Raw genomic sequence first — 12,419 nt, forward strand, 5'->3', positions numbered from 1 at the left:
AAGTATAAAAGGAAAGAAAAAAGAATAAGAATTTATGGTTGGGTCTGGATGAGGGAAGAGCAGGGAAGTGAAAGCTAACTGCATCAAACATGGAACACTGGCTTTGCAAAGTTCTCCATTTTTTTCTTTGTAAAACTGGGGCAAGTGGTAAGGATAGCAAAAAGTATAGGAGAATAGGCATACACACAATTAATGATCATAACTGTGAGTGTGAAGGCAATGAACTCACCCACAGAATAGAAGACAACAGAAAAATGGATTAGGAAGCAGAAACCAACAACATGCTGTCTACCAAAAACTCCTGAAACAGATTCACATAGAATTAAAATATGGGACTGGAGTTAAATCTATTATGTTTCAGGTAAACTCAAAAGAGCAGAGGTAGCAATCAAGGTCTCAGACAAAGCAACAATAAAAACAGACTTGATTAAGAGAGATAAAAAGGGACATTGCATTATGCTGAAAGGTACTATGTGCAATAAATTAACAAAATATTATATAGACATATCACATATATACACATATCTATATAGATGTAGGAAACAAGAAAGAAGTTAAGGACCTGAATAGAGTGTTAGAAAAGTTAGATATGAGAGATCTCTGGCAATTATTAAAGAGGAATAGGTCTTATTTTTGTTTATAGAAGTGCCTATGTTTTCTTTTTCATTAAATTGAGAATAACAAAAAATTAACATTTTGTTTTTAAAAAGTCTGAGAGGCAAGTGAAGGTAGGTGGAATGGGAGAATGGATATGGGCCAAGGGACTGAACATCATGATAAGAGAAAGAAGTAATGTAATTTGGAGGAAGTGTGTGATTAGAGAGTAGAATTTCAAAGTTCTGATTTTAGAAGTTTTAGAATTGTAAGATGTACAAGGACCCAGGATGACAGAAGAGAGAGAATTGCAGCCAAACTCTTTCAGCATTTCCCTCCAAACAACTTTAAAATAACATGTAAAATCAAATTCTGCAGCAGCACAGCCAACGAAAAGTCAAGGTAAGATAGTTTTCCAGCCTAAGACAACTTAGAAGGTCAAAAGGAAAAGTCTGTGACCCTGGGATTAGAGCTAGCCCAAAGCACAGCATATCTGGCAGCACCAACTATGGGCCTTGGAGGTTGTGGTGACAACAACAAGCAGCAATAACAGTTCTAGAAGGTCTTCCCAGAAATGGTAAGGGTATTAAACTGATTAGAAAGAGAATACAGGGGACCTCCTTGGTGGGTACTGGGTACAGAACCAGATGTTAAGTGGCAACTCCATTGTCCATTACCCACTTTCAGGGCACAGAGAAAGCAGGAGGCCTAGCTTCTGGTAGCAGTTCTAGGAGTGCTAGTTGTTTGTGGTCATAAGGGAGCAAGGGCCCACACAGAACAGAATAGTACACCTCTCTGGTGTACACAGATAACACCTCTCCCCAGATCACACTAACTTAGAAGCACTGAAAACCTACAGACCCCCAGAACTAGCTGTGAAAACAGCAAGGTGAAAAGGCCTTAAGCTTGGGACAGTGACCCTTTCCCCTATCAGAAGGGAGCAGACCCCAACTCTAACATAAAGTTCAAATCAAAAAATAAGCTGGAAAAATGAGCAAACAACAACAAAAGAACCTGACCATAAAAAGCTCCTAGAGTAACAGGTTGCTCAAGACATAAACTCAGAAGAGGACAGTAATGATGTAAAGACATCTATAAGCAAAGCCTCATAGAAAAATGCAGACTGAACACAAGCCCAAAAAGAATTCCTGGAAAAAGCTAGAGAAAAAGCTTTTTAAAAGAGCAAAACAAAAAGATTTTAAAAATCAAATAAGAGAAGTGGGGGAGAATTGGGGGAAAATACGAAAAATATGAGAAAATTATGAAAAAAATGTTTGTCGTCCTTCATCTTCAAAGAGGACCAAAATGACATCACCATGATAAAGTGAAGTTACGGTGTGTCCAACTGGCTGATCAGACCAATATGAGCTCGGAATGCTCTATCACAGGTTGGGCACAGATAGTCCATGTGAATATATGGGGTAGATATCCCAAATTTGTGCATCCTACATTTACTTTGTGTTGTCTCAATTCTGCTTTGCTCAAAGAGTATAGCACCCTTTCTGATGCAGGCACGCCATGCTGAGTGGTCCTGCCAGTGACTCCCAGTGCACAGTCAAATCCAAAGTTCTTGAGAGAGACCTTGAGAACATTCTTGTATCACTTCTGCTGGCCAAGTGATCACCTGCCCCATGTGAGTTATCCATAAAATAGTCTTTTTGGCAAACATACATTTTGCATTTGAATAACATGGCCAGCCCATTGGAGTTGCACTCTCTGAAGCATAATTTGAATGCCTGGCAATTTAGTTTGAGCAAGGACTTCAGTGTCTGGTACCTTATCCTGTCAGATGATCCTCAGAATCTTCCTAAGACAGTTTAAATGGAAGCGATTCAGTTTCCTGGCATGGCACTGGTAGACTGCTCATGTTTCACAGGCATACAACAATGAGGTCAGCACAACGGCTCTGTAGACCTTCAATTTGGTAGTCAGTCTAATACCTCTTCTAATACTGTACATCAATTTCGTGATGGCATGTTTGCTCGGGTTCTGGATAATGGACAATGCTCTCATGCTTTCCCAGTCACCAGTGGAGTGAAACCAGGGTGTGTGCTTGTTCCCATACTTTTTAGCATGATGTTTTTAGCCATGCTGACAAATGCTTTCAATGAGGATGAACATGGCATCGAGGTCAACTACTGTACTGATGGTAAGTTCTTCAATTTTAAAAGGCTACAAGCCAAGGCCAAAGTGGAGAGAGCGCTGGTGCACGATTTTCTGTTTGCAAATGATTGCACACTCAGTGCAGCCTCTGAAGCTGGAATGCAACAAAGTATGAATCAATTCTTTGCTGCCTGCACTAATTTTGGCCTAATAATTAACACCAAGAAAACACAGGTGCTCCGTCAGCCACCACCATACCATCCATATGTGGAACCATAGGTTATAACCCATGGAGAGATTTTGAATGTTGTGGATAAGTTCACTTACCTTGGAAGTGTACTTTCCAGGGATATACACATTGACAATAAGGTTGATGCACACGTTGCAAGAGCTAGCTCAGTGTTTGGGAGACTCCAAAGAAAAGTTTGGGAGAGAAGAGGTGTTAAGACTGACTATAAAAAAAAACAAAACAAAACAGTTTGGTAAATGAGGCACAAAAAACACTGAATAATTCCTTAAAAATCATAATTAGCCCCTCGAATTCTGTGGGAATAGGAAAGGAGGTACAAAACTTCACTGAAGAAAATGATTTCTTAAAAATTAGAACTGATGAAATGGAAGCTAATGACTCAATGAGATATCAAGAAATAATAAAATAAAATCAAAAGAATGAAAAAATAAAAGAAAATGTGAAATATCTCATTAGAAAAACAACTGACTCTGGAAAATAGATCAAGAAGAGATAACAAGAATTATTGGACTACCTGAAAGCCATGATCAAAAGAAAAGATAGTCCAGATATAAAGTATGGTCATGGTGGTGTGTAACTAATGTGTAATAAAGAAAGATGTCCCTGGGGATAAGAAAGTTTCAGAATTATGTAGTCAGGTGTCAACTTACTTACTGAAATCCCCTAAGAAGATGACAGACTAAAGGATGGGCAGAGGAGAACCAGGAACCAGATACTAAAGTCATTGGAAAAGATGGGATCATAACCTGGAAGTGAGTACATGGTATAAAGCTAATATTCTCTTGGCATGAATTTGGTAAGATTTTTGTTAAGGCATTTCTACTTGGTAAATCTTGTCATTTCTATCTCCACTACATCCTTTTCATCTGTTCCTTCCTTTCTGCTTTCATGGCCATTACTTTAGAATCTCATCACTTCTCTCCTGCACTATTTCAATAAGCCTCCTAATTGGTCCCTGACTTTCATATTTTTTCTTTCATATTTTTTATCCATCTTCTAAACAAATGCCAAGTTCACTCCCCTATTCAATAAACTCCAGTGGCATCTTATTAAATAAAACTTGTTGGACACTTAAAAGTCTCTTTCACAATCTCATTCCAATCTACCTTTATAGTCTTTTTATACACTGCTCACTTTCCCACATTCTACAATCTAGCCAAACTAGTCTTCTTGTTGTTATTCATATACTCCATCTCCCATTTCTATGACTTTGTGTATGACTTCCCTGTGTCTGCAATGCACACCCTCCTCACCTCCACTTCCTAGAACCCCTAGTTTCCTTCAAAGTTCAGTTTAAATGCCACTTACTATGTATGTAAGGCCCTTTCTGATCCCAATGCTTAGTATCTCTCCTCCAAAAATTACCTTGTATTTATATATTTCTTTTGTATATACTTATATATGTCCATGTTGTTTCCCTTGACAGAATATTAACTACTTCAAGGCAAAGACTGCTTCTTTTCTATCTTTATATCTCTATCCCTTAGCACACAGTAGGTAGCTTAACAAATACTGATTGATTGGCAAGGGCTGACTTGACTGAGATCTAAGATACTACAGAAGTAATTTTCTCTCTTTAAGTGCCAAATTTCTAAAATTATATGTACAGAATGGAAAGGAACTGGGAGATTATGTAGTAGTACATCCTCATTTTGACAGATGAGGAAACTCAGGCCCAGAGAAGTTAAGTGATATACTCAGGGTTATACAGGTGGGGGAAACTGTAACTTGAACTGAAGGTCTCTGATTCCAAAACTAAATCTTCTATCTTACCATCAGTGTCCCACCAAAGGAAATATATAATCATCTACTTTTGTTTAAACTTTTCCAAACAGTGCATCTGATTTTGTTTGCTAAAACAAAAACAAACCTAGATATTGGAACTTTCCATCTTTGAGGAAAAAAAAGACTTTGTCAACTAAAAAAATCATTAATTTCACCAATATTATGTAATTTGAATAACAAAATTACTAATGACAACTTCTTATAGTACAGTACTTACAAAACTATTCTCCCTTTTGTCTCACCCATCTTTATGAAGAAAAGACATTTTTAAAATCTCTGAAAAATTAAGACTGAGGTGATTTATTAATCTTGTTAAGAACTCTGATACAAAGCACAGTAAAAGACCACAGATCAGTAAATAAAATGTGGCTTTTGGCCACTTTACAAGTGCTGCTACAGTAGTTCTACCATTTAAACAGATTCATTCACCAATTTGAACAAGGTAGTCAAAACAGTAAAAGAAAAGTTTTACTTACTTTTCTGTTTTAAAAGTTTAATAAAGGTGACTTAAATACTACCAATCTTCAAAAAGGATTTTTAAAAATTACAATAAATGCAATGAGATTCAGAGAATAGGTCATTAGGTTTTGAAAGCAAGACATGATTGCTATTCCACTGAAAACTTTCCTTTGAATGGTATGAATTTGCAAAGTAGCAGACTGAATTATAGGCCTTGAGTCACTTAAATTTATATAGGTTATTAGCATTGTCTGTAAATATACAATATAAACAAAATTGTACATACATGGCATATTAACTTTGTTCTCCAAAACAGCAGGCAACTCATTATCTAAAGACATCTGCCTGACAAAACAAAAAGGCACATCTGAAAAAGATTCATGCTAAAGATACACAGGCTTTTGTACCCTCCCTTGCCACCCCCCACAATGGGCTGGTCAATCTTTGTTTACACTCTGCCAAAACAATAAAAGCAGTGCATTGTGATATCTCTGTTTTGATTTTCATTCCATTTTTCTTTTTTTTTTAGTCATCAACAGCAAAAATGGCATTTAAGACATGACATTCAAGAGTTTGAGAACATGTAGGTGTTATTCACAACTTTCCTAGATATAGATAAAACTAGAAAGTGAGTGGCCAAAAAGTTTAAAAAGGCATAACACTACATCCCTATACTTGTGTAAATTCATTTTCTTAAAAAGGCCTCTAGAAGTCAAATTTGAAAAATTCCATAAATGCACCGACTCTTTTTCTCCATTGCAAACAATGGTTAAACTAATTTAATGTAAAGACACTGCAAAATACAAATTTTTTATACTGGCCTGATCATTGCTAGCACTGAGGATCCAAGACACAATAATGCTACTAATCACCTGAGGGTAATGCTGAAGGACTTGTGTATTTTAAGACAATTTTATTTTCCCAATTTTTAAAAGCTTATTTCATCAGTAAGCAATTATATAAGAGAATTATTTGCAAAACTACTAAAATACCTTGCCTTGTTTTGAATAAATAAAAAAGGAACTTTACAAATACTATTCCAGTGTCAATGACTAAATATGGCTAAGGTCACTGAGGAGTTTCCGCATTTTCTAACAATGACAATCTGTACATAGGAGGCTGACAAAGATCTCTTTTGTAAGTCTTTGGTGGCAGTTTTGGTAAGTGAGGGCTTGAATTCTGTCTTGGTGGGATAGGGGGAGCTTGAGAATAAGCAAGATTATTTTGACTAGAACTGAGCACACAGCGACGTGGCACCCTTGGAGAAGGCGTGCTTGGAGGAGTATTTGGTGAGTTTGGACATGTACTGGCTTCCCGGAACCAATCCGGATCTCTGTGAGTATGTCCTATTGGCGGTGGCTGAAGATTAAACGGATAGTTTATGAAATGTTCAGGAGGCCGAAGCGGTACTGGTGGAGGGGTCTCAGGGAGAGGGTCTCGTGGAGGTGGTGGTGGTGGGCTAGGCAAAGGCCCTTCAAATGGACCACTGTAAGCAGGAACTCGAGGCTTTATCTTTGGAGGTGGCGGCTGCCTTGGTGGAATAGCAGGAGGATCATCATCATACTTCAAGTTTCCCTCAAAAGTTAAAAAAAAAAAATGTGAAGTCATTGTACTTGTTGATCAGAGTACTTACAATATCTTTACTATACAGAAAAAAACTTCAAAAGATAATTTCTGTTTCTGTAATTAAAATGTGATAGAATATGGTTTTATGCAATGATATCACAGGTCTAGACTTCTAGTCCCTTCCTAGCCTTCCTTTCCTCTTCCTAAAATGTGGTTTAAACATCACATTTATGATTATCTTTCAGGATAAAAATAACAGGTTTTCCTATGTGGCTTACAAATCTTAGAATATATAACCTTATGTCCAACTATCTTGACTCATATCAGAAGACTGTGAACTGATGTGAACTTAATTCTAGGTAATTTTTCTCACACAAACACCACACGAACAAACATAATACACAGAATTTAAGAAAAGGAAAGGGTCTTAAGAGATGACAAAGTCCAGGGTTCTGCTACTAGTTATCTCCTATTATTATGAGTTATGATGGTGAAATTTTTATAACTCAAGCCTTCTTTATCTCTCTAATCTATAGGAGTCACATCCTTTTGGGAGTCAGGAGATTGTCAGCTGAGAACACCAAGTTGTGGCCAGTTAATTCTGCAGAAGTGAGTAGGTCTTCAAATATTTCTGGGAAGGGAGCTGGGTTGTGGTTGACAAGTTCTAGTGGAGGGTGAGGAGGGGCATCTATGAAAGTGGATTTCTTAGCCAAACTCGAAGGCTTTAGGGTTATAACCGCAGTACTTAAGAGTTAATAAACTCTTAAAACCATAACTGACAATATACAGTCAGTCAACAGACATTTATTAAGCACTTCACTACAAGTGAGGCACTGTGCTAAGCACAAAGAAAGGCAAAAACAGGGCCCCTGCCTCGAGGAGAGGGAAATATGCAAACAACTATGGACATACAAGGTATATATAGGATAAACTGGAGGCAGTTTCAGAGGGAAAGAACTAATAGTCAGGAGGAAGAAGAAAAGAGAAGGTGGCGTTTGAGCTCAGTCTCAAAGGAAGTCAGAGACAAGGACAGACAGCATTACAGGTACGTGAGACAGTACGAGAAAAGGTACGAAGACAAAAATGAAATCTTGAGGAGTTTATGTCTTATTGGGGAAATAATCTGTACATGAATATCTATATATACAAAATATACATGTAAATATATATAAAGTAAATATTTCTGAAGCAGAATACTTAACATAGCTGAAGGGATTGGGGAATCCACTTCTTATAACAGTGAAGTCAAACTCAAATAGAAATGGGTGCCACTGATCCATACATAAGCAGTCCTGTGGTCACATGTTGACTTAGTTTTGAAATGCAATGTTTTCTATATTTTACTGTATTTTTATTTATTTTGCTATATATTTCCCAGTTACATTTTAATCCGGTTCACGCAGCGTTAGGGAGTACTACAGTATCTGACACCTTTGACAGAGTAAATGATAACTGAGCAAAGTTTTGAAAGAAACAAAAGAGGTGAGATGGGGATACAATCTAGAAACAAGGCACAGAACTGAGAAATGGAAGGAAAAAAGCCAGAAGCCTAACTTGGCTGCCCAGGGAATTGGAAAAGGTCAGGTGGGGCTAAGTTACAAAGGGTTTTAGAAACTGAAGTGATAAGCTTATATTTGATTATGGAGTCTCTGGAGTTTATGGAAACAAGGAGTGCTGTGGTTAGACCTAGGCTTTAGGAAAGGTGAGAGACCAGAGGCAGGGAGAATGATAAGGAAGTTATTGCAATAGTCCAGGAGTCCAACAGTAAGGAGGCCTTGAACCACTCTGGTGGCCATGTTGGTAGGAAGAAGGGAAAAGATGCAAGAAATATTACGGAGGATGTACCAACCAAATTTGGCAAGTGGATAAATATGTGGGTCAACAAAAATGAGGAACTGAAGATGATACCAAGGTTTTGTGGGGCAAATGAAGGTACCCTCAAAATAAATGGGGAAGTTTAGAAGTGGGGTGGGTTTGAAGAGAAAGATTATGAGTTCAAATTTGGACTTGTTGAATTTAAGATTATCAGTGCTGTCGAACCTGTCTTCTCTTGGCACATTCAGTCTGAAATATCCAATGGGAACATGGAGATGTGAGGCTGAAGGTCAGGGAATAGGCAAGGGCTAGATATATAGATTTTGGAGTCACTTTCATAAAGATGATAACTGAATCCACAGGAGTTGATGCTACCAGCTGCCATCAAATATAGACTTATCACTTTAGCTTCCAAAGTCTTTCATAAGCTAGCTCAAACTGACCTTTTTCAATTTTATACAATACTCCCCCACCCTTCCCATACCCTACAGCCAAGCTGGCACAAAGTATAAGAACGCAGAGAAAGAACAGAATAGGACCTAGGACAGACTTTGTGGCTATACTCTCAGTTTTGGGGCATGAAACTGATGGTGAACCAGTAAAGGAGCTGAGAAAAAAAATAAAACAAGTTTTAATAAAAAAAGAGACTGAGAAAGACAGGAAAAGAAGCAAGAGGGCATAAATATCCAGAGAGGATAAAGTTAAAGTTGTACATGAAGAAGTGGTCCAACTGTGTCAAATGTTGCAGAGATGTCAAAAAGTATTACAAGTGAAAAAAGGTTATTAGATCTGGCAATTAAGAAATTACTGGTAACTTTGGAGGGAAGGGTTCTTACCTGAGTGATGAAGACAAAAGCCAGATTACAAAGAGTTGAAAAGCCAGGCAAGAGGAGAAGATGCGAAAACAACAGGTATAAATAGCTTTTTCTAGCATTCTGTCTTTGATAGGGAAGAGAGCAGCCTGAGGGCATGGAATGGTCTAGCACAGGTTTGCATTGTTGTTTTCCCTTAAGAAATTCAAGAGACTTAGGCATGTTTGTAGGCAGCAGGGAAAAAGGCAGTATATACAGAGGAACTGGAGATCACACTCACACACACACACACACACACACACACACACACACACACAAATATATACATATATAATACACATATATAAATGTGTATAGACAGAAAGAACAAGGGAGGGGAGAGGAGGAGAGGAACAATGTTAGTCTTAGAGGGAAGATGATTCACCTGTTCAAAACAGAGACTTAAGTAAACAAGGAGAAAATGAGGGCTATCATCAAGGGATTAGAAGGTGCTGAGATACTGCAAAGAGAGCGCATGGCAACTGGTCTATATTTTCTGAGTAAGTACCGAAGCAAGATCTTCAGCTGAAAGGGAGGGAGAAGGGGTGGTCTGGAAGGCTTGAAGAGAAAAGAGAAGGTCTAGAGCAAGCTCTGTATTAGCTCTCTCTGTATTAGCAATGTGTTGAAAACCAAAATGATGTTGAATACCTTGGAAGTTGAAACATCTTGATCAAATTTTTTACGAGGAGGGAGAGGAGGAGGAACCACTGGCTCTTCAGTTAATTTATGTAAACTACCACATGAACTGAAGAAAGATTCTAAAAAAGAGGAAAATATTAACTTAGCCACAAATAATGAGGGAAGAAAATTATATTCTTAAAACATTAATTTTAAATTTTAAAAAAGCCTGAAATACATTACTGTTATTTGTTAATGAAGGTATATCACAAGTTTTATTTACCATGATGTAAAAAATTTAACATATGGACAAAATTCAAAATAGTGCTATGCAACACTGATTATAAATTTAAGAGCTTGTCATTTTCTCATTATAAATTATATCCAAAAAGCCCTTCAATAATGAGTCCCAGACTCTTCCCAGACTCTTCCCAGAAAATAAGTATTATTTCCAGAGTACTTGGGTTTCTTTTGTTTTGCTTTTCAGTCACTACCACTGGGCAGGGGGTAGTGGTATGGCACAAATACCCATAAAATATTTGGAAGACAGTGGGTTTCCAAATATATCAAGCTGACCTCAAGAGAGATTTCCCTATAAAAACAATGTCATAAATGGTGATGAAGTTATAAATGGCAAATTGTTACTCCATTTCAGCAATAATTTATATGATCCCAATTAAATAAGCATTTGTGGACAAACGGGATAAAACTTAACCACCATTTAAAATCTTGTTTCTGCTGTGGGTAAACATATTCTCATTTCCAAAACAACCAATTTATAAATATACACTAGAATGAATTTGTGAAGTAGGCATATGTTGTTACTTTGACAGTTCTCATAAACGTTAATATTCCCTTCACCAGTGCAGACTGCACTCCATTCATTCCTTCACATTTTGTAAAATTCTTGTCCATATCCTTCCATAAGTGTACCTGATGTGGTACCTCTAGAACACATTTTATTGTTACCAGTACAGAATTCTGGCTGGCCACCTGTTTTTTCCTCTCACTTGCTAACACCTGGCCCATTTTCCTTTCTAATCTTATATTTCCTTGTGGATATAGTTGATTCACTTTTATGCAACTCATAGTTGGTATAATGCTAGGAAAATTTAACATGAACATAATATCTATCAGTAGATGAATGGGGTACAGTTAGTTGTATGCAATGAATTTTCATTCATTTTTTACCTGTTTTTCTACGTACACTTTGAACTATATTTTTTTAAAACTTTTAAATACAAATATTATAATCCAAATGAACAGATTTACTTCTATAACCACATTGATTTAACCTTTTAGGGTATGTAATACCATATTTAAAATATGAAAATATTTAGATTACTCCAGGATATGGTGGAGGTGTGAGCATGTATATATATACTCACTTGAATGTGGTAAGACCACTGGAGCAAAGATGCTGTTGCTTCCTGTTACAATGAGAAAAAAAATTGAAAGTAGGAAAATAGATATATCTTTAAGAAGTTTAATATCTCAAACGAACAACAGACATCAAGAAGCACTTATTCAGAACCTCTACTATGCTAGACACTATGCTGAGCACTGAAGATATGAAAACAAAAGTGACTTCACATTCTATTGAAGAGACAAGTTACACAAGCACATGTGTATATATACATTCATATATACAAACACATGCACAGGACACAGATATGAGCGCACACATGCATATGCACATGTGCATATGCACACGTGTATATGTGATTATATACATATAAACACACACAAAATAACAAGGCAATTTTTGAGGAGGAATCAAGAGAGGCATCAAATAGAAGGTGGTACTTTAGCTAGAATTGAAGGAAACAACGACGGGGATGAGAAGAGGGGGGAGTCAACTCTGGCATCCAGGAGATAGCAAAGTGCACAGGCACAGAGATAAGAGTTTGTATGTAATCAACAATAAAAATTCCAGGATGATCAGGGCTTAAAGGGTATAAAGGGGAGTAACGTGCCTTATGTGGAAGGTTTTGAATGACATGAGATTTGTTTGATCTAGAGGAGACAGAGAGTTTACTGAGTAGGAGAGACATGATCAGACCTATAATTTAGGAAAATAACTTGGCAAGGGTGTGGAGGACAGCTTAGAGTGTGGAAAGACTTGAGGCAGAAAAAACAATTAATTTAGGATACTATTTCAATAGTGCAGGTGAGAGGTGATAAGGATAACTGTCCCATTTACCATAGCAATACCTGTTCCAATTCTTCTCTCCTCAGACATTCCAGGGAAGTCCTCCCCCCATTCTCTCAGTTTAGAACCTCATGTCATATTTCACAGAAAAAAATTGAGGTCATTCATTGCTAGCTCCCTCTTCTCTCCTCATTCACATTTTATATCCCTTGAATAAAAATGTTCT

General features: G+C 37.2%; 1 protein-coding gene across 1 annotated transcript in view; it reads right to left on the reverse strand.

The window, feature by feature from the left end:
- Window positions 1-5,009: 5,009 nt before the first annotated feature.
- Window positions 5,010-12,419, reverse strand: part of SOS2 (SOS Ras/Rho guanine nucleotide exchange factor 2) — a 125,465-nt gene continuing 118,055 nt past the window's right edge. The window contains exons 21-23 of the mRNA XM_072629785.1: window positions 11,430-11,471; window positions 10,072-10,181; window positions 5,010-6,766 (exon numbers count right to left, since the gene is read on the reverse strand). Of these exons, the coding sequence (XP_072485886.1) occupies window positions 6,260-6,766; window positions 10,072-10,181; window positions 11,430-11,471 (659 nt within the window). The 3' untranslated portion in view covers window positions 5,010-6,259. The remainder of the gene's footprint in view (window positions 6,767-10,071; window positions 10,182-11,429; window positions 11,472-12,419) is intronic.

Source organism: Notamacropus eugenii, chromosome 1 (assembly GCF_028372415.1).
Source record: "Notamacropus eugenii isolate mMacEug1 chromosome 1, mMacEug1.pri_v2, whole genome shotgun sequence".
NCBI classification, from domain to species: domain Eukaryota; kingdom Metazoa; phylum Chordata; class Mammalia; order Diprotodontia; family Macropodidae; genus Notamacropus; species Notamacropus eugenii.